Source organism: Pinus tabuliformis, chromosome 7 (assembly GCF_031772625.1).
Source record: "Pinus tabuliformis cultivar Carrire ecotype Pingquan chromosome 7, CPIR1, whole genome shotgun sequence".
NCBI lineage: Eukaryota > Viridiplantae > Streptophyta > Pinopsida > Pinales > Pinaceae > Pinus > Pinus tabuliformis.
In genome coordinates, this window is record NC_142293.1 from 1,710,889,385 (window position 1) to 1,710,915,602 (window position 26,218).

Genomic DNA, 26,218 nt, shown 5'->3' on the forward strand with positions numbered 1-26,218 from the left:
AGGAGATCCCATATGTACCAAATAGCTGCAAAAGTACCTTGGGAGTTGTGACCATTGCCTCGGAATGCATGAAGTGCCTTAAAGAATGTGAACTGCTTTGAGAAATTTTAGAGTGCCAAACATTAGAATGCCACCAGCCCATCCAACAGGGTTACTCCATGTCACTAGTCTGCCCTGCTATCAAGATGTATGCAAAAATGCAAAAATTCACTATAGGTACCCTTGCTAAAACAAGGGGTAACAGCCCTCATTATTTTTCCCACCATGCTTGCCATAATCCATACTGTTTCTCCCTGAGAAGCTTCTTCCGAGCTACTGATTTTAGTTCTTGACCCTTCTTTGATGTCTGCATAGGCTTCACAGCACATCAAGAAATGTGGCTACATTTCTACCTCATCCTTTCCACATAGTTGGCATGTTCTGTCCTCCCAAACTTCCTTTGGCTATACGCATCTCAGTCTCTCATCTTAATCTGTGAGAGGCTGTCCATAACTGAGCTATTGGCTTCTTTTCTCACCAAGAACCGTCAGCTTCAAGAATTAAGCAGTCCTAAGCCCTAATCTCTGTTAGTGTGTTGAACTGCTCTATATAGTACAGTTGTTTTCTTTTGGCACTTTCCCTCCATTTCACTATCCCATAAAATTCTTGTACGTGTTCAGCTTTCCCATCCACTGGGCAGTTTTCCTCTATTAAATGCGACTCCTCCAACCATGATTTGTAATGTTGACCCATGTGTTATTTCTTCTTTTCAGCTCTTCCTGCCTGATTTTTGCCAGTATCGAGGGGCTATCCATGGCTGCCAACCTTTGCCTATACAAAAAGAGCCTTCTATGTGTTTCCATCTCTATGGAATGAAGGTTTGTTCCAGACAGAAAAATCTCATAGGGAGTGGTGATTCTGCTGTCAAGATGCATATTATCAAATGGGTGTGCACCCTTCCTAACTGATTCCACCGAGCCTTCGCTGTGGTAGGTCCCCTCACAGCCAGGAGAACAGGCATAATGAATCCCTAGAATAGAGAACATAACATTTCACAGTCCCATATTTTCGCTGTTCCACATCTGTTCTGCAATGAGAAAAGTTTTTTCCAAGTTCCAACCACCTTGAAGCGTCTTTTTCATGCACACATCCCAGCTTAGCTTTTCATGCACATATCCCAGTTTAGCTTTTCAATAAATTTTAACCCTAGATATTTGTAATTTGAATGAATTCTAGTTGTTCCCTTTTGAAACTTAGCTGAATCTGCTTTCGATTTCTTTCGAGAGATAAAAGTACCACCTTGATCTTTTACCTGTATTCACACTTATCTCCACCTCTTTCCAGAAGGTCTCAAAAGCCTGCAAGTGGTCTTGTATGTTGTAAAGTATCCTTTCTACTAAAAAGACATCACCCACATATAGACAGATTTGTATCATTATCCATGCTATGTTAACACCTCCCCTCCTATCTGCACTATTCACTCTAGTTTGTTGATGTGAAGTCCAAACAAGGTGGGGAAAAACAGCCATCCCTGTGTCACCCCTGTCACTGCTGAAACATTCCAATAACCCTTGGTTCTGATTTTTTCCTTTACTTGCTCATATAGGCTATGGATAGCTGCACTCCACTCCACTGGGGCCCCCATTTCTACTTGACTTTATCAAAGTTTCACCCTAGGCACTGCATCAAAAACCTTGAAATCTACAAAGGAATACCATAATTCTGGATCTTTGTTGTCTTGTGTTTTCTCTATCATGTTCCTCAAAGTGAGGCAGTGGTCTATGGTAAAGTGATTTGGCCAAAATTCTGCCTGACCCTTAGTGCTCCTACCCTTTTCTTCTGCCCACATGATGATTTCACTTTCCACCATCCATCCACAGTTTAGTGAACATTTAGCTGATCATGATAGTCCTGTAGTTTCAGGGATCATTCCTCTCATCCCCCTTTGAAGATGGTTGGGACAAGACTTTGTTGTCTGACAATCAGGGAAACCTTCCTTATTATCCAATTAAGAAGTTATGCAATGTGTTTGCCAAGGAGGTCCTTGCCCCACATAAAATACTCCACCTGTAGCCATTCATTATCCCTTGCTTTCACTGCAGCCAATCTTTTGATTCCATCTTCCACATCCTCCTTTGTGAACACTCTCTTCTACACTGTTTTCTGGTTGTTTTCTTCTTTTGAATGGTATTCCATTGAGTCTTTTTGCATGTGACAACCATGGATCTGGCATTATTGAATAAATGTTGTGTTTATGAGCCTTTGTGCACATATGGATAATTTGAATTGATGGCAATCTTGAAACGTGAAATATGATATCACATGTTTATTGTTTAGATTCCAAATGAATATGTTATGACTTGTCTTTCCATGACATATATTTTGCAGATATACTGCCAACATGGACGTGAAGTTTGGAGCAATAAGAAATACTGACCATCCTGAACTAAGACAGCCCAGGGCACAAGAAATTTGGCAAAACATTTCAAATAAACTTATGCCGGGGAAGAAAGTGACAATTTTGACAACAGGTCCTCTTACAAACATGGCAAACATTCTCTTGTCTAATACAAATTCAACCTCAAAGATTGAGGTCAGATTCCTTTTCCAAACTAAGGTTTAATTTCAAGAATTCTTATTTTCAATTCCAAAAGAGGGGGAAACCCACTAGCAATTTTTTTGTCAGTAATCTATCATTTTGTGTTTAGGTTTGTTGTTGTTTGCCTTTCATTTTGGCAACAAACATTTTGATTTTGAACAGGTGAGACCCATGTTTCAAAGTACCTCCACACTTACTAGGCTCAATTGTTCTCATTGTGGCTTTAAAGCTTGTATTAACGATGTGTTTAACAACAGTCAATCATGTTAAACTAGGGCACATGAAAATTTATCTTCTTATGTTAGAACTATAAAATACCATTAACTCACATTTTTTTTGTGTAAGCTTGGTAGTACTTCCCTTTTCTATTAATTATTTATAAACAAGTAACAAAATAGATCTGGTGGCCTCAACCTGCGCGAAGGAAACCAGGTCTGTTGGCTACCAATCAGCGTCAAAAGCTATGCAAAATTTAAACAGTTTGATCCTTATGATCCATGCTAAGTTTGCAATTGTATCTACTATAAACTTAATGCTTTGACTTGTAAAGTAAATGCTATCCGTCATAGTAACAAAAATTAACTTTCTACTACTCTGCATTAGTCATCAGATGACTCGACCCGGACCGGGTCCTTAGCACTTGACCCAGTCACTTCATTCTGCAACAAGGTTTGGATCTGCTTTTCCATTCTCCCAAAACGAAGGTTCTGGTGATATTGTTGTACCTGTACAACCTGGATTTCCTTCTGAATGTCCTTTAAACTTGGTTCCTCCTGCCTTGCTTGCTCTGGTTCTTCTCTGTCCCTGTATGTTGTCATTGCCCTTGCCAGCAGATTCTTCATGACCCAGTACTGTTGGATGGTCTGTCTGAACAGTGTTTGGCGGCCTCTAGTATGTCTCGGGTCAATAAGTAATGGCTCTCAGTCTTCCATTGGAAGTTCTTTGTTTGCCGCATTGGCATTTAACTCTGTCTCCCACGTCACTATTACTACTTTTACCTGTGTTGGGGTGCTTGCATGGTAAGCATGCATTAAGTTTTGCATACTTTCCTCGCCCGTTTTTCTTCCCCTTTTTTGTTGGGTTTTGCTCACTGAAGCCACCAGACCCTTCATTTTCTTCTTTGCCTACTTACCTGCTCGTCGGCCTCCTTTTCTTCCATGTCTCGCTTCTTCTTTCACCATCTTTTCCTTCAACAATTCCTTTAGTCCCCATCCCTCTCGCGTTCTTACCTGTTCCTGATGTCGAAGCGTTGGGGACTGAAGAGTATAGGAGTTAATTAAACCTATAATGTTAACATAAGTGCATACATTAAAACCAATCTGAATTTCTTTCATAACATTCTGTTGTTCCTTATAATTCTGCTTTACAACATTCCAACTGCAAGTTTGCTTCTTGGCAACCCGGTTGCCCCCAATTCTCAGCAACAGCAGGGTTATCACTTCTCTCCTCAGCTCTAAGCCCCCCCTGGAGACCATCAACTGGGATCCCCGCAGTGGTCCCTCTCCACTCTTAGGAGCTGGCCGACAAGGATTTGGGATTCCAACGTCGGGAAAGCAGGGTTTTGGCTCTAATTCCGCCACCAGGGCAAACCCTCTGGACTTGATATGCACCAACCCCTCCCTCTTACCATTAACTCACATTTGCATGCCTTGAGGTGAACCAATAAAATGTGAAAAAAATATAAATATATGATGTCCTCAATGGTGATAATTTGTGGCCTATGGTATTATCTTTCCATTAGACAAGAGTTGGTGAGCCTTGGACAAAGAAATTACAAATCAATTACTAATCTCATAAGTTATTATTCAATCACATTCATGTTACTACTAGAATACAAGCATTTTAAGTTTGACTAGTATATTACTATATTCCCCAAAAAGAATCCCATCCTGCTTAGACAACTCTTATTTATGTATTCATCAACATAGTTTTTGCATGTTTATTTTCCCCGATACTTGAATATAACATTAAGACAAATAGCATTCCATGAGCAAGTCTACTTGAAAGAGGAATGTGATGGTTTTCTCTTGCAATGAGGGTTGTGCGGTTCAAGTGCAGAAACTCTTATTGTATCTCATATAGAGGATGGGATATATTTTATTCCGTGGGATTCTAATTCAACAATCAAGGAGAATGGAGAGTTGTTTGTTCCATATTCATAGGCTCAAAATCAAATAGGAGTGTCGAAATATGGATGGAAGGTGAGATGTGTTAGCCATATAGCATTGGTTTCTTCCATCTATGAGACTTATAGTTATATAGAGGAGTAAAGGTGTGATGATGAGATTGACTTCACTCATGAGCCTTCTACTTGTTTATTGGATAGGTGTGATACTTTGATGGAAGATGTTGCTAAGACTAACTCTGGGATTGCAGTTAATGGGAGTGGTAGAGTACAAAGGCAATCATTCTGGATTCTCTCAAGCAAAGGGAGTTTCCCTTAATGTTACTCTTACGTCAAGACTCCAGAGATGAGGAAGATAACCTAGTTCAAGTTATTTCAATTTTCAATTGCCGAAGTTGACAGGTTGATGATCACCCTGCATAGTTTGATGATTATACCACGAGCTTTGTATTCCAAATCAACTTGACTTGTATATAGATATGATTATCTTTGCAAGATATCTTGGAGAGTTCATGATGCAAAGTCCATTAATGTTGGCTAGTGATGTTAACTTGGAGGACGATGGAGTTTGGCAGGTTGCTTTTTCTCTAGGGAGATGTTTATTCATTTTCATAGCTGGTCATTATTCACTGAATGATCAAGATGTCATGAAAGCATAGTTGACAGTGTTATTGCAGATAACAATGGTTGATTCCAAGACTACAACCAATACAAATTTACAAATAGCAAATTTGGTGAAGTTGCAAAAGGAATCAACAAGTGGTTATGTAAACACTTTCCTTGTAAAGAGAGAGTGTTAACTTTTTGGGGTTATTCGGAAAGTGTTTACACCATGCCAGGGGTGCTTCACGTTAGTTGGGATACATGGTGTCTGTTCATACCCTTTATGGTCCAAGATGAATTGGCACATGAGAGATAGTCCTGAATGTACTTGCATAATTGAGATAGCTTACTCAATAGATGCTTGAGTTCATATGATTGTTGGCTTAGTGTTCTTCGCTTAGGCATTAGAGTTTCGATAACAATTTGTTGGAAAACCTTCACTAGGCCCCCATGAAGGATCCACTTGCTTGTAAAGAGCCCTACATGGGATAAGCAACGTTGTATAGCTTGGAGGACATTAGGCCCTAGATAGTATGTGGCAGCTTGGATTCCTATTCAAAGGATTGGAGATGGCTCGGGAACACCCGGGGCCTCGACAAGGTTCTTGGAAGGGCAGCTAACCCAATAGAATACATTGCTTAGGAGGATCAAAGGAGTCCATGGAGGTTTGTGATAGAGGGATGTCGACATGCCTTGCATAGCTAAATCACTTTGGAGCCATTATTCTGCATGACATCACCTTGGAGCATGCCACAAATACTTTAGAGTATAGTGTCTCACTTGTGTTAGCCTACAAGTTCTCATTGTAGGTTGCTTGTAAGGGCTAAAGGACATGTTGTATTGTTGGCCTACCCTCTATATAAATAAAGGAAGGAGACATTCTTTCTATTACATACACATTCACTCTCTTGTATTCACTCCTGTGATGAGATGTGACCTAGAGAAGAGCACACACTAGCCTCAAAATAGAGAGAGAGAGTCTTCACATGTGCTTGTTCTCTCTCTCTCTCTCGTTACTAAGGTTTCTTGGTATTCTTGAAGTATCTTGGAGCATCATGGAGGTCTAGTGTTAGGGCTTACCCTTGGAGATTGAAGATTAGGGTTTTGTGATAAAATTCTGAAGTGAAATCATGAAAGAAGCAAAGGAAAGGACATTTTGCTTTCAAGGACCGATTCTTGCATATTTGATCTTCTTGGTTGGTATGGTTTTTATGATTTACCCTAGCTAGTGTTGGAAGTGTTGGGATGATCTGTACTGGCCTTGAGAGAAAACTATGGTATGTACTTGTACTTTGTCTTGAGCTTATATAAACATTAAAATCTCTATTCCAGCAAAGTAGGTAAATTAATTCCTTATGATTCCCTTACTGAATAATTAATTTACATTAAATTATTCAGCGCATAAAATAAAATTCACGTGCATGTTTGTTTGGGAAATGAGTCGAAGCTCTGCTCCTGCCTTGGTGATTTCAAACACTGAGTGCGCCTTCCTCCCTCGGCTTCTGGGGCCTCTTGCGACTGGCCTGCGATGGCCCATTTCGAGCCTCCTCTTGTGGGTTCATCGATTCTTGCCTTTATTCCTGAAACTTCAACTCAGCTAGGAGAAAATGCGGAAGCCTTTGCCTCTCTGATCTCCTCCCTTGGTCCATCACAACCTAGGCCATCAATATCAAAGTTTGTTAAGAAGATCGATGAAATACTTGAAATAATCCTCCCTCCTTCCCTTCCTCATCGTGCTTCTTTGTCTCTCTTTGAACGAGGATTGGTTGGACAGTTTACTGGACTCTAGCCCTCTCCCCGATCGATTTTCAAATGGGTGGAAAGAAACTGGACCTCCTCTATCACGGGGAAAATCTCCATCGGGTTTTGTGGAAGAGGTTACTTCACCTTCCATTTCAAAACGAAAGAGGACAAAGATTTAATCTTCGGAAATGGACCATATTTCATGGACTCGAGAGGTCTTTATCTCAATAGATGGACTCTGGACTTTGATCCAGAGTTGGATGTGTCGAATGCAATACCAATGTGGGTGAGACTTCCCCATCTTCCTCTACACTGGTGGGGAGATGAATCTACAAAAGCAATAGGAAAAGCAGTGGAGAAATATATCGACAGAAGAGAGCCAAAGTAAAACATGCATGCATTGTGAGAATATGTGTGGAAGTAGACCTGGGGAAAGGACTACCGGAAGCAGTCAAGATCAAAGTTGATAGCTAGGTTCACATTCAACAGCTGGATTATGAACAAATTCGATTCAAATGCAAGGTATGTCATGAATATGGTCATTTTGCTAATAGATGTGCTAAAAAACAGAAATTAGAAGAAATAGAAAACCAAGAACCAAAATGGGAGCAAGTCAAGAAGAAACAGTCAGCAACCAAATCCTCTTACCATCCTTCTTTTGTCTCCCTTCTCCCTTCTTCGACACTTCCTCTCCTCTCCCCTTCCTCCTCTCCTCCTTTGCTTATTCCTTCTAAAGATCTCCCCTCTCCCTCCTCATTTTTACCTCCTTCTACTACCCCCCCCTTCAGATCTATTGGCCTCTAACCACTTTGGCTCTCTTGGGGACTCTGATCTCCCTTCCTCCCCTCCTTCCTCCCCTCCTCTTCTTCTCTTCCCTTCTAATCCCTCCCCTTCCTCTCCCATTCTCTCCCATAGCCCCCCCCGTTCTATTTTCGACTGAATAATCACTTGAACCCTCTCCAAAAATCTCCTCCCCTCCCTCGACCACCCTAAAAGGGCAGGGAAAAAATCCAACCAAGAAATCTCAAATCATAGATGAAGTTGCGGCAAACGAAATGGCTCTGGGCACCCAACAACCACTAGACACTTTTTTAGAAAAAAGCAAGGAGAAAAACGCTCATCCCAACAGAGGGAAAGGTCCCTCTACCCACAACACTAAGTGATAATAAATATAGTCTCCTGGAATTGCAGAGGAATGGGAAGTATGCCAAAATTTAAGGCAATGAGAGACATTATAGCATCAAAGAAGCTTGATACTTTTATGATCCAAGAAACAAAGATAAATGAAAAGGAAATGGAAACAATGACCCAAAAAATAAAAATCCATCAAGGAACATCAATTCCAACGATCGGAGCTTCAGGAGGAATATGTACATTATGGAAAATAGATAACTGGAAGTTGATTCAGCAAAAAAGGGTGTTGCATTGGATAAAAATAGATTTGGAAAACAAAAATTCAAAAGAGATATATTGCATTGTTAATATTTATGCCCCAAATCACAACAAGGATAAGGAAGTCTACTGGACCACCTTAAAAAATTATCTTTTGCAAGTCCAAAACAAAGGCATAATTTTAGGAGGAGATCTCAACTTGGTATTGAATGCAGAGGAGAAGTTTGGAGGGAAATATAATGTTGATCCATCAAGGGAAATGGTAGAACCTATTATGGAAACTTGCAGAGTAATGGACATGCCTCCTAGCAATGGGAAGTATACATGGAGCAACAAAAGAATTGGTAAAAATAATATAAAGGAAAGGCTGGACAGATTTCTAATTCAAGACAAAATAGCCACCTCCTTCAGTGAGATAAAATCCAAAATCATACTAACATAGCATTGGATCACAAACCGGTGGCACTTTCACTTGGGATGTTAGGGAACTTTGGCCCAATTCCTTTCAGATTCGGTTCCACCTAGAACAACAGTGAAGAAGTCAAAAAAGTTATTGCAGAAGTGTGGGCAAATCAAATTATTGGCTCCCCTAGTTATGTCTGGGAATCTGAACTTAAAGAACTAAGGAAAGAGCTAAAACATTGGGCAAGGAACAAACAATTAGAAACACAAAAAAGAAAGCTAGAAATAATAGAAAAAATAGAGAGAATTCAAGTGGAAAAAGAGCAGCAAGAGGAAACACAGGAGAGTTTATGGCAGGAACAAAAAGCGTATTGGGAGTTGTATAGGCAAAACAAAATGGAAGAAGAAGAGTGGCGACTAAAATCCCGAAGTTTATGGCTCAAAGCAGGAGACAAGAATACAACTTTCTTCCATAATACTACTAGGATAAGGAGAATCCAAAATGAAATAGACGGTATTAAGGATAATGAAGGCAAAGAAATGAGAGGACAAGGGGAAATAAAGAAGGAGGCTTTTAGATATTACAAAAATCTGTTATCATCCTCAGCAGCAAATAATGAGTATGAAGAATTTCTACAGCATATCCCAAAAAAAATCAGCAATGGAGAAAACGGCGAATTTACAAAAAGTTGAAGAAAAGGAAGTTGTTGCTGTCATTTGGGATTTACATCCAGATAAGGCCCCAGGCCCGGATGGATTCCCTATCTCCTTCTATAAAAATAACTGGAGCATCATCAAAAAAGATTTGATAGGCATGATCAAAAATGTTTTTGGGAAATACAAGATAGGAGGATTCACAAATTCTTCCTTCCTCGCTCTAGTTCCAAAAGAGACAAACGCAAATACATTTAGCAGGTTCAGGCCGATTTCACTGCGTAACTCCCACAAAATTGTTATAAAGATTCTGGCAAATAGAATAAAAGCAGTGCTCCCAAAAATTATCTCAGAAAGCCAAGGAGGATTTGTCCCAAAAAGACAAATCCTTGACAATATTCTAATAGTTCAGGAAGCACTGCACTCTAGCCTTCTGAAAATAGGTTCAGGCCGATTTCATTGTGCAACTCCTACAAAATTGTTACAAAGATTCTGGCAAATAGAATAAAAGCAGTGCTCCCAGAAATTATCTCAAAAAGCCAAGGAGGATTTGTCCCAAAAAGACAAATCCTTGACAATATTCTAATAGTTCAGGAAGCACTGCACTCTAGCCTTCTAAAAAAGGAAAAAGGAATGATTGTCAAGCTTGATATGGCAAATGCTTTTAACAGGGCCAATTTGGGCTTCCTTGTGGCTGTCCTACAGAGATTTGGATTTTCAAAAAAGGCAATAAATATAATGAAAGCCTGTATAGTGGGACCCTGGATTGCACCATTGATCAATGGAAGACCAAGTGAATTTTTCCAAAGTTCAAGGGCGCTTCGACAAGGTTGCCCCCTCTCTCCTTTCCCATATATTATAATGGCAGACTCTCTTGAGCCGAAACCTCAAAAAATGCAGATAAGATCGGTCTATCACAGGACTCTCAGTCTCTCCAAAAGTAAAAAAGCATAAACCACTCTCTATTCGCAGATGAAACCTTGGTCATGGGAGGGGCCTCTTGCATAATGGCAAGAAGAATAGAAAAGGTGCTTAACAGTTTTATGGAAGCCTCTAGAGGACTTCTAAATAATCAAAAACGCAGAATTTTCGGTTGGAACACTCCTCTACGTTCTCTCCAAAAAATTTTAGAAATTCTGGAAATTCCTTTACAAGAAAAATGGAGCCATTTTCATTTTCTTGGCCTCCCTATCTCCAAAGAAAATTTGAAGACCGAGATATGGAATAAGTACATAGAAAAAATGAAAAAAAAAGGTGCAGAACTGGGGAATGAAATGGCTAAACCTGGCAAGAAGGGTGGCATTAATCAAGGCATTACTCACAACACTCCCAATTTATCAGTATGCAGCAATACTAGCTCCGACAAGCATACACAAACAAATTGAGCTAGTAATCAGGGGGTTCCTATGGCAAGGAGGTAAAGTAGAAACAAAGAAGCTCAGCCTGGTGAAATGGGATGAAGTAACACATCCTTATGAGAAAGGTGGTCTGGCTATAAGACTTCCTCGGATAATGAATTTGGAATTGGGGACAAAAATAACATGGAGACTTATAACTGGAGAGAGCAGCTAGTGGAAGCAAATCCTGGAAGCAAAATACATGAACCATAATAGAATTCTTTTATTAGACAAAGGTCCCCCAATAAGGCTATGCACTCAAGTCTGGAGTCTGATTAAAAAGACCCTTTCCCTAATCAAAGAAAACTCTCCCTGGGAATGGTAAACTCATCAAAATTTGGAAGGACAGAATAATGGGAAATCAACCTATAACCTTTCAAGAAAACCTTCATGATTTGAGAAGGTGGATGAAAACAAAAGGAATCAGTACTCTGGAAGACATCTCTCTTTGGAGAGGTGGAGATTGGGAGGACTGGAGGATCCATAATCTTCACCAAGGCCTTGTCCCTCAGTGGAGGACTCTAATCTCTCATCTTAAAGGGGTTGCACCATTGATTCTAGACACAAAAGATACTCTTCGACGGGATCCTGATGGAGGGGATTTTTCAGTCGAATCTGGATATGCCACCTTACATTAGCAAGGAAATAGGGACTGGGAACACTAGAGGGAGGCATGGAAAATAGAAACCCTGCCAAAAATCAAAGTGTACATGTGGACACTTCTCAAAGGCAAGATTCTTATGGCTGATAACTTTAAAAAGAAAGGTTATGAAGGCCCTTCACGTTATGCAATGTGTCAAAAGAGTGAAGAAAACATCCAGCATCTCTTCGTGGGATGTCCTTTTGCTCGTGCCTATTGGCAAGAGCTAGTAAGACCCCTAGAGGTGAGTTTTCTGCATTCGCTACCTCTGCATGCACACTTAACAACTTGGAAAAAAAAGTATCCATATACTTCAAAAAATAAAGAAACAATTAAAAGATATCGGTTGAGTTTGCCCTCATTTATGTGTTGGCAAATCTGGTTAGCAAGAAACCGGAGGATCTTTAAAGATCGCACTCCAAGCAACAAGACAGTTTTGGCCAAAGCTTGCAGCACGACAACAGAATTCATCAATTCTAAAGGAGCTAAAGCAATAAATGTCAAAGACATGCAGCATGAGGAAAGAACCTAGCTAGAATTTGCAATGAGCAAGAAACAAAAAATAAACATCAGCAAATCTACTATCAGCATTCATAACTGGAAAATCAAAATCAAAAAAGAGGATTTCAAAACATGGTCAGAAATTTAAATAGGCCCTATTTATTGTTTGATGGAGCTTCTAAGTCTAATCTAGGCAAGGCTGGAGCAAGAGGTCTCCTTTTCGATCCAGGAGAAATAAATCCCATCACTTATGAATGGGGATTAGGAGAACTATCCAACAACAGGGCAAAAGCATACGACCTCCTCTTGGGAACGGAAATCTTAAGGCACAATGTATGAATAATCCAATCATAACGGGGGACTCTGCAATAATTATTCAATCGATGGTGGAGAGAAGAAGCCTTGCGAATAAGGCTCTTTGCCAAACAAAAAGGGTGGAAAAAATCTTCAGTATCTTGGAGAAGTCACCTTCAATCATATCCTAACATAAAATAATTGTACTGCTGATATGCAGGCCAATTTCGTTGTCAATCGTCCAATGGGAGAATCGATAATTGACAATGAGATTGCTCAAAAACCAATCCCATAAGACCTCAAGCCTCCATGTGTAGAGAATCGCACTCAAGCCAAGGACATCAAGGTGGGCAATAGTCGTTTCAGCTCGAAAAGCAAGAACTCAGAAGCACAGGAAAATCAAGAAAATCACGAAAATCACAATGAACAGACAGCATTTTCAGACTTCATATATCAAGCGAATAATAGCTATTCATGCTCCCCGTGAAATGCTCAAGTTATTTATCCTGAAGTGACCTTTAGCGTAGCGCTATAAACTTTGTAATATTCCTAATTAGCCATGGCTAATTGGAATATTCGATTTTGCTCAATTTTGCCTTGTATAGTTATTTATAAATAAAAAGGTGAGGAAAGGGGGAACATAACTCACTTTTTGAATAAAGTCACTCCCTAGTAGCACAACATTGTAACTTAAAATGGGACCCAAGGGGGCCAAAGGACCACGTAGAGAAGGGAGCCCACGCAGACACTTGGAGGGACTGCGCAGATGGAGAAGGAGCACGTGGCAAGAGAGAGGCTACGTTGGAGGTGGGCCTTAGGGTTTCAAGAGAGGCCAATGCTATAAAGGAGAGAGAAGCCTCCTCATTTCGAGATGGGATTATGTTGCATTTGAGCTAGTCACTTCGACTTAGAGCACGCTGGTTGTTTAGCCCGTCTGCAGCACTGTTTAGTGCATTGAGTGTCTCTGTTCGGAGATCTCACCCTTAGCCCCGGGGGACTTCGAGTGCCTGCTCGGGCAAGGTAGTTTCATCAGTATTTTGCAGGAGGAGTGATCTCTGGAGTTGAGGAGGAACTGAGCATTTTGATGACTGCGCAGTCTTGAGAGGGGAGGATGCAGTCTCTTTTGGTAGGAGCTCCGGATTGGGTTTATGTGGAGGATTTGAGCTTGGAGATTGAGCAAGGGATCAACCCTTGCATATTGAAGGATTTTGGCAGAGTCTCGGGTAGAGTTTTGGAGGATTCTCTTCAGGAGCAACGCAGAGCCTTGAGGGGTAGCGTAGATCCTCAAGGGGGTGATTTTTGGGGGTCAGCTATTTTAGAAAAGCTTTCTGGGCTTTTCTGGATTTATTGAGCAGAGGTCGATTCCAGAGTTTCAGCATTTTCTGGGGGGGGGGACAGCCCCAAATCCTCACTTGATTTTAGCAGTAGCAGCAGCACAGCAGTTCTCCGGCAGCTTGGACGCAGTTCAGAGAGAGGCCATGTCGTTACCATTCTGAGTGTATTTCTTCACTTGCCTTGTGCAAGTCGAGGTGCTATCTTTCTGATCACCTGCTGTACTCTTTCCATTATTCAGTATAATAAAATGGCTTAGCATTTCTGTCTGCATTTCTCGAGTATCTGCTTATATTCCATGTATACATTATTGTATGTTGCACTACTGTTATTTTTTTTATCTCTTTGAGCTCCCCGACTACTATACCACTTGTGTGTTTTTCTCCTATACTCTTAGACAGAGTCTGGAAAGGGCCAGGTAGCCTCCAGATCTCGCCCTCTTTTCAGAGACGACATATCTGGTAAACGCCCTCCCAGTCCATCTCCGGTTGGAATTTGCTTGTGTTTGAGGGATACTCCTGATGAGGGATATTACAGTGGTATTAGAGATCTGGCTCAGCCTGTGGAGCTAGCAGTCTATGACACTAAGGGAGAAGCTCTACATCTGTTACAGAGGTAGGAAATACAGAGATATTGACCGTAAGTTGGAGAACACCTACAGAGAGGGAGACTGTGGTCAGGTGGTGGACACAGAACAGGAGGAATCTGTGGTGAACACAGAATAGGACGAGCCTATGGTGGACCCAGAGCAGGAGGACTCGATGGCAGATGAGGACGAGAAGAGATTTGCGGACATGCTCCTCAAATCAGTGCAAGATCTGTCGAGGCAGATCGAGGTGATGGGGCAGAGATTCACAGCGGTGGAGGCTGGACAGTGTGAGAACCCACGGGTTTTCCAGGTTTGTGAGGGATCGGGTACATCCCACCATTTGCTAGAGCAGGGTGGCACTCAGCGTGATACTACTCAGCAGATGGCCTCACATGCCCCTACACGCTCTACCATGCCCACTTTCCTAGGAGCAGACACAGGGGCCGAAGCTCAGCAGGAGGTAGAGCCAGGTCATATCGGCGATTATTTTGCAAAGTACCAGGCCTATGGGGAGGAGTTCAGGGATGCTCTCTCATTCAGAGACTTTGTTCAGCTCCAGCGGGATAGTAGACCCCGCAACCATCACAGTGGATAGCGGCATTATCATGATGGAGACACCCACTGCACATCTAGTAGATTCCACTTGCCTACGTTTGATGGCTCATCAAACAGTTCGGCAAAGTCTTGGGTGGATAAGCTGGACATCTATTGCCAGCGTAACCAGATGTCGGAGACAGAGGCAATCAAGGTGGCGACATTACATTTGGATGGTGAGGCCCAAGATTGGTGGTTCCATGGGATGGTTACACTCGGACACTCCACAGTGACGACCTATGTCGAGTTCACCAGGAGATTGATAGAGAGGTTTGACCGGGGGGATCTGGAACAGCACTTTGTTGAGTTGACGAGGCTCAAACAAACCGAGAACCCAGAGACCTACATTGCAGATTTCTTGAGTGTTTTCAGTGATGGTGCCAGATCTATCCGTGGCACGGAGGATCTACATGTTTTTTGAGGGGTTAGCAGAGCCACTTCGGGGTCTAGTCAGATCCACTAGACCAGCCACACTCCAGGATGCTATTAGCAAGACCCGGGACTTACAGGATGCCTTACCCAGGACCCGGACATCTCAACCCGAGAGACAGGTTTTCCAGCCTAAGGGGAAGGATGTGAGGATTCCGCCTCCAAAGGGGAATCCAGGACGAGCACAGATTGATGATGATGCCAAGAGGGAGCTAAAGAAGAAGCGGTTGTGCTTTACCTGTCAAGAGCCGTGGGCACTGGGACATAGATGTGCTGCTGGCAAAGCACATTTTATTGAGGTCTTCTCCGAGAGCAGCGGGGAAGAGGATGAGGAGGATGATGTGGAGGTAGGAGATAGTCATGTCGCGCAGGATCCTTTGCCACCTCCACCACCAACAGCAGGTGGTGCAGCTTTTGCACCTACCGGAGGGGCCCTTGTAGCATTGCGAGGAGTTCCCAAGTATTTGACGCTGCGCATACGGGGGACAGTACGTGGCCAGCGAGTATCAGTTTTGGTTGACAGTGGGGCAACCCACAACTTCATCGATGCACAGATGGTTGAGCGGAGAGGTATACAGACAGAGAGCTTCGATGGCTTTTCAGTTTTGGTCCCAAGAGATCAGACCATGGTGTGTGCTTGTTATGTCCCAGAGTTATAGTGACGATGGGCACCTACACACTGACTGACCACTTTTTTGTGGTCAATATTCCGGACACCAACATGATACTGGGTGTTCAGTGGCTTATCACTCTAGGGAAGGTCACGACAGATTGGAAGGCCTTAGAGATGGAGTGGGATGATGAGAAGACAGGGACGCATGAGAAGATACGAGGACAGCACAAATATCTGCCTCAAACTGTTTCGGCTCATCGGGTGGAGGCAGTCTTCCGGAAGGGAGACGTAGAGTGGGTAGTGGAGCTGCGTGCATCAAAGGCAGGGACTACAGGGCAGACGATGCACCCAGAGGTACAGTCCATCCTTGACTAGTATGCCACAGTGATTGGGGAGATTCCGTTGGGATAGCCACCGGACCGGTGGTTTGAGCACACCATTGAGCTTGAGTAGGGTATACAGGCAGTGACTACTACCCCCTATAGGCATCCTAAGGCCTATCGGGATGAGATTGAGCGGGCCATTCAGGAGTTGCTGGCTCTTGGCACATTCGGTCGAGCACGAGTCCTTTTGCTTCTTCCATGGTGTTGGTGAAGAAGGATGGCACATTGAGGATGTGCATTGACTACAGGGCCCTAAACAAGAAGACCCTGAGGAACAGGTACCCCATACCCAGGATCGATGAGTTGATGGATGAGTTGAGAGGAGCACAGTTCTTCTCAAAGATTGATTTGAGATCTGGGTACCATCAGATTCGCGTGAGGGAGCAGGACATTCCCAAGACCGCCTTTAGGTGTCACTATGGGCACTTTGAGTTTTTGGTGATGCCCTTCGGGCTAACCAACGCCCCAGCTACATTCCAGTCCTGCATGAATCACATCTTCCGCAGTCACTTAAGGAAGTTTGTGTTGGTGTTCTTTGATGATATTCTCATTTACAGCAGGACTTGGGAGGAGCATCTCCAGCACATTGAGACAATGTTGCGCATCTTGGAGGAGCAGCAGTTCTATGCCAAGCTTTCCAAGTGTGAGTTTGGGTTGACGGAGATGTTGTACTTGGGACACATCATAGGGGTGGACAGAGTGAGAGTCCACGAGGAGAAGATCAGGGCCATCAGAGATTAGCCGAGCCGAGGAACGTGACAGAACTTCGAGGATTCATTGGCATTTGTATTTACTACCAGAAGTTCGTCAAGAGTTTCTCACAGCTTGCTGCAGCCTGCACCCCTGACAGATCTGACGAGGAAGGGGGCATTTAGTTGGTCGAATGCAGCACAGCGAGCCTTTGACAGGCTCAAGGAGGTTATGAGTAGCTGCCCAGTGCTTGCATTGCCGGATTTTTCGCAGCCATTTGTTTTGGAGTATAATGCGTCGGGAGAGGGGATCGACGTAGTGTTGATGCAGGGAGGTCACCCTATAGCCTTTGAGAGCCGGAAGCTCCTTCCGCATGAGAGGTTGTATTCTATATACGACAAGGAGATGCTGGCCATTATGCATGCATTGGCCAAATTCCAGTAGTATCTAGTGGGTAACAGGTTCGGGGTGAGGACTGATCACAACAGCCTCAGGTTCTTTTTGGAGCAGAAACAGCGACAAGAGAGGCAGCAGAAGTGGATCAATAAGATCCAAGCGTATGACTTTGACATTGAGTATGTCAAGGGTAAGAACAACGTGGTAACAGATGCCCTTTCACGTAGACCAGCGACGTTGTCTCTTATGAGCTTGGACACAGACTGGAAGGCTCGACTCTTAGTAGAGTACTCCAAGGACAGATTTGCATGTGAGGTTCTGGATGGGCAAGTGGCGGATGACAAGTATAGGGTAATCAATGAGATCATCTACTATAAGGATCGGATCTTCTTGACTGAGGGATTTCAGCTCGAAGATACTTCAGACATCACATGATTCACCACTGGCTGGCCATCAGGGGTTTACCAAAACCTACAGGGCCATTAGAGAGAGGTTCTCATGGAAGGGCCTCAAGGAGGTCGTACTCCAGCATATCTGGGAGTGCGATATTTACTAGAGGAACAAGGGGGAGATGAGCCATCTCACAGGATTATTACAGGCTTTTCCCATTCCAAAGGGGAAATGGGAGTGTATTTCGATGGACTTCATCACAGGGTTGCCCATGGTGCAGGGCAAGGATTGTATCTTTGTCGTCGTTGATCGACTAACAACACACATTTTTTTTTCATATCTGCACACTACACAGCAGCGCAGGTGGCCGAGTTGTTCTTCAAAGAGTTTTTCAGGCTACATGGTCTCCCTAAGACCATCATCAATGACAGGGACAGTCGTTTCATGGGCGGGTTTTGGCAGAAGATTTTCCGGTTGGTGGGGACGGAGTTGACACCGAGTACTAGTTATCACCCACAAACGGACAGGCAGACAGAGATAGTTAACAAGTGGCTGGAGGGCTACTTGCGTAACTATGTTAGTGGGCAGCAGCGAGCATGGCTGAAGTGGCTGCATCTAGGGGAGTACTGCTACAACACTACACATCACATGTCCATTGGTATGTCACCATTTTATGCTTTGTATGGATATCATCCTTTATCTTTTGCTAACGTGATGTTTGGTGCTAGCAAGGCTTCGAGAGCCAAGATTTGGATCCAAGAGAGTCAGGATATTCTCCGATCTCTCAAGGATAATATGGCTACAGCGCAGAACCAGCAGAAGTTGTATGCTGACAGGGGTCGGGTGAAGAGATAGTTTGAGGTAGGGGACTTGGTCTACCTACGATTATAGCCATACCGACAGTCGTCACTGAATCAGAAGGGAGCTGAGAAGCTCAAGCCCGCTTTTATGGGCCATACAGGGTGATACGCAGGATTGGACACGTTGCGTATGAATTGGAGCTGCCCCAAGGCAGCAAGATTCATAACGTTTTTCATGTATCATGCATGAAGAAGGCATTGGGGCAGCAGGTGACAGTGATAGATGAACTACCACCCACGAATGATGAGGGGCATTTGGTGTTGCAGCCAGAGGCTATTATTGGTACCAGGGAGAGGCAGCTGCAGAGCAAGATGGTCTGGGAATTCTTGGTGAGGTAGAAGATATTACTGGATGAGCATGCCACTTGGGAGAGTGAAAAAATTTTGCAGCATCCATCACTTCAATTGCTTAAGGACAAGCAACATTTTGCCGGGGAGACTGTAATATTCCTAATTAGCCATGGCTAATTAGAATATTCGATTTTGCTCAATTTTGCCTTCTATAGTTATTTATAAATAAAAAGGTGAGGAAAGGGGGAACATAACTCACTTTTTGAATAAAGTCACTCCCTAGTAGCACAACGTTGTAACTTAAAAGGGGACCCAAGGGGGCCAAAGGACCACGTAGAGAAGGGGGCCCACGTAGACACTTGGAGGGACTGCGCAGATGGAGAAGGAGCACGTGGCAAGAGAGAGGCTACGTTGGAGGAGGTGGGCCTTAGGGTTTCGAGAGAGGCCAACGCTATAAAGGAGAGAGGAGCCTCCTCATTTCGGGATGGGATTATGTTGCATTTGAGCTAGTCAATTCGACTTAGAGCACGCTCGTTGTTTAGCCTGTCTGCAGCGCTGTTTACTGCATTGAGTGTCTCCATTCGGAGATCTCACCCATGGCCCCGGGGGACTTCGAGTGCCTGCTCAAGCAAGGTAGTTTCATCAGTATTTTGCAGGAGGAGTGATCTCTGGAGTTGAGAAGGAACTGAGCATTTTGATGACTGCGCAGTCTTGAGAGGGGAGGACGCAGTCTCTTTTGGTAGGAGCTTCGGATTGGGTTTGTGTGGAGGATTTGAGCTTGGAGATTGAGCAAGGGATCAGCCCTTGCATAATGGAGGATTTTGGCAGAGTCTCGGGTAGAGTTTTGGAGGATTCTCTTCAAGAGTAGCACAGAGCCTTGAGGGGTAGCGTAGATCCTCAAGAGGGTGATTTTCGGGGGTCAGCTACTTTATAAAAGCTTTCTGGGCTTTTCCGGGTTTATTGAGTAGAGATTGATTCCAGAGTTTCAGCATTTTCTGAGGGGGGGAAACAACCCCAAATCCTCACTTGATTTCAGCAGTAGCAGCAACACAACAATTCTCCGGCAGCTTGGACATAGTTCGGAGAGAGGCCATGTCTTGCCATTCTGAGTGTATTTCTTCACTTGCCTTGTGCAAGTCAAGGTGCAATCTTTCTGATCACCTCCTATACTCTCTCCATTACTCAGTATAATAAAATGGCTTAGCAGTTCTCTCTGCATTTCTCAAGTATTTGCTTATATTCCATGTATACATTATTGTATGTTGCACTACTGTTATTTTTTTATCTCTTTGAGCTCCCCGGCTACTATACCACTTGTGTGTTTTTCTCCTATATTCTTAGATAGAGTCTGGAAAGGGCCAGGTAGCCTCCAGATCTCGCCCTCTTTTTAGAGGCGACATATCTGGTAAATGCCCTCCCAGTCCATCTATGTTTGGAGTTTGCTTGTGTTTGAGGGATACCCCTGATAAGGGATATTACAAACTTCCCCTCCCCATGATTGTTCTTATATCTTCGCTGCTCATTCTCTATGTTGTTTTTCTATCCCCGGGCTTATCCTACGCCCTCCTTTATTTTCCTCTTAGTCTCATAAGTTGTTCTCAAGCTTTCGGTAACTGTCACTGCGCTCCTTTGGTGAATGAGCTTATCCTCTCCACCTTAGACTGGTTACTCCCCTTCGCGCAACTCTGGTGGTATTTGCTATTCCCCTTCGCGCAGCTCTGGTGGTATTTGCTTCTCCCCTTTGCGCAGCTCCGGTGGATTAATAGCATAATCAAATCTTAGCTTATTCCATTGTTTCTAAAGAAAGTCACATTAGCCTACGAAACTTTGTACTCCTCTCATTGGCAGGTGTTGGTCTCTGTTGGCCTGTGTTAATTTTAGGTATTTTCTATGCTTAGAGCAATTTATTTCAATTGTCATAGTTAGCTCAATATCTTTTCCAGATTAGCAATCACATCAACATTAAAGTAAATTGCAGATAGAACATAAACATAAATCGCAGAAGACAAGCCAAGACAAGAGGACACAAGATGTGGCGCTAACTAGGGACAAACCCCAATGTGGGGAAACCCTTGATCAATTCTTCTTATATGTTCTTCAATAGTTCAGCGAAGAGAGAGAGATAGTACATTTACGACAAAATTCAACACTTTGACTTATCTAGATAAGAGCATAGATCATCTCTAAGAAGATGATACATGAGATCAGCTGAAGACATGCTACTTCAACTGATTCTCCAAGGTGACGACTTCACCTATTATCGTGTTGCATCTCGTCATCATGTTGCACCTCACCGTGTTGCACCATGCTGCACCCATCATCACAATGTTGGACCTCATGACTGCTGCACCTAATGTTGCACTGTTGTCCAATGTGCCATGATTGAACCATGTTGTCCATGCTTGTCCCATTGTGCCATTACTACACAATCACATGGCAGTCCCATCATTGTTTTGTCTCATCATGTTGTTGTCCCATTGAACATTGTGGCACAATATCATTGCTGCTAGTACTGTTGTCCCATCACGGCTTGTTATCTCAATATACTTTCAACAACCCAGCATTGCTGTTGTCCCTACAGAAACATAACATTCTTACGCTGCTCCAAATATGTATGTACCATTGCCTAGTTGTCCTGGTTGTATTGTTGCACTGTTGTACCTAATAGTCATACCCAAAACACTGTTGTTTTGGGCATATGGCAGCCTTGTTGTCTTGTTGTCCATGCATCATGGTTCCACTATGCTCCATTGTTGTCACATTGTTGTGCCATTGTACCATTGTTGTCCCATTGTGCACTATATGCCATTGACCATTGTTGTACCATATGTTGCAGCATGTTCCATTGTTGTCACATTGTTGTACCATTGTACCATTATTGTCCCATTGTTGTACAATTGTACCATTATTGTCCCATTGTTGTACCATATGTTGCACCATGTTCCATTGTTGTCACATTGTCGTACTATTGTACCATTGTTGTCCCATTGTGCACTATATGCCATTAACCATTGTCCCATTGTTGTACCATATGTTGCACCATGTTCCATTGTTGTACCATTGTTGGTCCATTGTGCACTATGTTGCACTATACATCCAGCTGTCATATTCAAGGTGGCTAGCTATATTGTTATGGCTTGCGGCCTATCACATAGCAATGTGAATGTCTTCTCCTCTTGCCGTTAAGGTGACAGCAATAGGCTTCCATTAAGACAGAATCTATGACAATCAAAACAACAGTTAGAGAACAATGTTAAGGATAGCTGGAGGTGGCTTCTTCACCTCAGCGTTTAAGTGTGAGAACTCCATGACAATGAGGCCATTACTTGTGTAGAACTTCTCTTCTAAGATAGCGTTTAGGTACAATCTCCATTAGGCAGCGTAGCAACTAAGATTAGGGCATCTCTCCTCCTTAGACCTGCGGCTAGGGTCTCTGCCTTCATTTCCATGGTTGCGTATTTTAGGGCATCTCCATAATTACAGTTAGGGTCACCCTTGGGATAGCGTAGTAAATGAGGGCTTTCTTTCTTGACAGCGTAGAGGATTAGGGTTGTCTTCTTCACAATATGATTGTGTCTTCCTTGACAACGTATTGGATTAGGGTTGACTGCGTCCTAGATCTAGGTCATGCGTAGAGCTGCTAGGGCATCATCTAGGATTGTGTTTAGGGCATCCTTTAGGACAGGGTTTATCCCTTAGACATTCTTCTTTCCACTAAAACCCAAAACAAATGGAGAAGAAGAAATCTCAAGAGAGTTGTGTGTACAAATGACTTGCAAGGCACTTGTATTTATACCAAAACGTGGAGCACAAGAGGGGGCAGTTTAGTTGTTGGCCAACATGACTAATTGTCCCATAACACAAATAAATTCATATCTCCGTGACTACTTATCTGAATCGGATGATCTTTAGATCAATCTTACACCTCTCGATGAGAGGGATCCAAGAAAAATATCAACTGCCATAAATAAGATGACCCACATGGAGTTTGGCCCTAGTTGCCAATTTTAACACTCCTCAACTAGGGAGAACTCCATCCACTGATCCATCTGCCAGACTATACTATCTATGCCATCAGTGCCCTGCACTGCTCTGCTCTACTCTACTCTGCTCTGCTGAACCATGAAGAAGAAGAATTAATCAAGAATGTCTCATACCATTCTCTACTGACCCGAAGTCAGTTTTATTGATCCCAGATCAATATCACAAGAGAGTGTCTCAAACCACTTATAGTGATCCCAGATCAGTTACATTGATCCGAGATCAATGGAGGTCATCCTAGCATTGAGAGTATGGTAGATACAATGATGCGTCCATCAATAGTACTACTATGGTCCCTAACCCCATTTCCCTGCTCATTGGCCAAATGAGAGGAACTTCCCATGAGTCGCAGTTTGCATGGGTAGGATGCCTCGACAGGAGAACCATTCATCCTGTCCCTAAGTCACCTTGGGGTATCATAGGGGAAGGTTGAGCCACTCACCCTGTACATAGCACACCATTAGGGGAGGGTGAGTCGCCCTATGGTCGTGTGTTGCTCCAACAATACCCCAAGTCCCCCGGAGCTCCCAGAGCTCAATGCATGCAACATGAAGGACCCTCATAAGAAGGTCTCTCAACAACTCCAAGTCGTTCGGGAAAGTCACGGATTTGACCTTTCCCCGAGGCTTTGACAAAATGTCTGCGACTTGTACATCAGTCTCAATTGGATAGAGCCTCCTCGCTTATCGATGTACCATATCCCAGATAAGGTAGTATCTGATGTCTATATACTAGAGCAATCATAGAATACGGGATTCCTCAACAATCGAATCCCCCCTAGTTCACACAGAAGATCACGATGGTATCCATCATGTGTACAAACAGCTCACTGAAGAGCTCCCGCAACCAGGCAGCTTCACACGAGGTCATACTCGTAGCTATGTATTCAGTCTCAGCAGTGCTCAAAGCAATTGTCTTCTGCTTCCTGCTCATCCAGGATATCGAGCAAAACCCAAAGAGAATCAACACTCAGAAGTGCTCTTGAGATCCTCCACACTACCTGCCTAGTCAGCATTCGAATAATCATGCAGCTTCACATTTTCGGCAGTGTATCTCAATTCATGAGAGATTGTGCCCTGAAGATATCTCAGAAGATTCTTGGCACTAATCCAGTGAGGCTCAACCATATATGAGTTCATCATGCTAACTGCTAAACATATGTCCAGACGGAAGTTCACCAAGAACATGAACGCGAATGAGTTTATGAAACTCAAAGGCATTTCCTAAATCTGGTCTGGCATCACTACCATATAACTTATGAATGTTAAGATCCTCGAGGTAGTCACGGGCTTGCAGTTTACTATTCCACATTCGGAATCCAACTCCCTCTTACTTCTACAAATGAGAGGGTCTGCACCTGTCAGAAATAGGTCGTCCTCAGAAGGTGTTGGTATGAGAGGTCTATCATCCACAACCTTCGAGCAATGGTTTAGATCAGTTTCACTCCTAGTGAATCTCAACTTCATTAGACAGTTATCAATCCTCTCATACTACGCCCGGGGTGTTTTGCTTCAAGCCATAGAGGGCTTTCGTCCACCTGTATACATGAGATTCCCGATCATGAATCTCAAACTCCTCAGGTTGTTCCAAACTTGTGGACCTGCTACATGAGGGGAATGGTCCCCTTGTAAGATTTTCCTTCAGCACATCTCATACATGTACCTTCATGCTCTTCTTGAATTCAAACATCCCTATCACCATCTGACTCACATCAGGGAGGGCCCCATAAGTAGACCTCAGGTGTTATAGATGAGATATGTCAATTGACATTATCTCCAATGGACGATCCTGCAGCTTGATACAAATTGCCAACCCTGAACCCATGAGAAAAAACATCTTTGAAAACTCTATTTTCAAACACGTACCTTTCCATCGATGAATGCCACCCTGAAACCTTTGACTTCCATTGCCAAAATGGACACCAGGTTCTTCTTATGATTAGGTACATAAAAGAGATTCTATAAATGAATCGAGTTACCCTTATTCAATTGAGGGGTAACATTCCCTACACCCTTTCCGAGATAGGTGGAATCGACTCCAAGTATAATCCCACGATTGTTTCCATCTCTACCAAATTAGAGAGAGCACCCTTCTATCCAATGAAGTGCCTTGAAGCACTACGATCAATAAGCCAGATTCCCAAAGAATCTGAAGGAGAGGGCCAATACAAGATAACACTTCTTTATCTTATCAGAAACAACATTTGATTCTTCATACCTAGGGTTCCTTGCTTTCTTGAAGAGTCGGTCATTTCCTTGATGACCTGCATTACCTGTCATTCCTCTGATCATTGAAGATGCCCTTGGAATGATTGTTATAATCATCAAGTGATGTGTCCCTACCATTTTGACACTCCTTCGCATAATGGCCGAACTTATTGCAAGCAAGGCATCTGCCTTTCCTTCCACCCTTAGATCTGAACTTCCCATTGAAGTGATCTTTAGGTAGGCCATCAGAAGCTTCCACTGCGCCATTCTGATAACATTCTCTGCTTCGACTTCACCCTTCGTGAATTTGAAGAGGGATGAGGAATCCATTGATCCTTTTGTCCTTTCCCAACTATCTTCGATGATTGCTCTTTCACTCTTTCTTGGGCTTTGTCTTCACCTTACTCTGATGCCATGTTAATTTTGGGTATGTTCTATGCTTAGAGAAATTTATTTCAATTTTCATAGTTAGCTCAATATCTTTTCCTGATTAGCAATCACATCAACATTAAAGTAAACTGCAGATAGAACATAAACGTAAATAGCAGAAGACAAGCCAAGACAAGAGGACACAAGATGTGGTGCTAGCAAGGGACAAACCCCAATGTGGAGAAACCCTTGATCAATTCTTCTTATATGTTCTTCAATAGTTCAGCAGAGAGAGAGATAGTACATTTACAACAGAAGTCAACACTTTGACTTATCTAGATAAGACCATAGATCATCTCTAAGAAGATGATACATGAGATCAGTTGAAGACATGCTGCTTCAACTGATTCTCCAAGGTGACTCCTTCACCTATCATCGTGATGCATCTCGTCGTCATGCTGCACCTCACCGTGTTGCAACATGCTGCACCCATCATCACAATGATGGACCTCATGACTATTGCACCTAATGCTACACTGTTGTCCCATGTGCCATTGTTGAACCATGTTGTCCATGTTTGTTGTCCCATTGTGCCACTGTTGCACAATGACATGGCAGTCCCATCATTGTTCTGTCTCATCATGCTGCTGTCCCATTGAACATTGTGGCACAATATCATTGATGCTAGCATTGTTGTCCCATCAT

The 26,218-nt window shown here is 43.1% G+C and overlaps 1 protein-coding gene across 4 annotated transcripts in view; it reads left to right on the forward strand.

Moving 5' to 3' along the window:
• LOC149255168 (nucleoside hydrolase 3-like) overlaps positions 1-26,218 on the forward strand; it is a 369,934-nt gene that overhangs the window by 282,029 nt on the left and 61,687 nt on the right. For all 4 annotated transcript variants that reach the window (XM_089460372.1, XM_089460371.1, XM_089460374.1 and 1 more), the window contains one exon: positions 2,368-2,572. In XM_089460372.1, the coding sequence (XP_089316498.1) occupies positions 2,368-2,572 (205 nt within the window). The remainder of the gene's footprint in view (positions 1-2,367; positions 2,573-26,218) is intronic.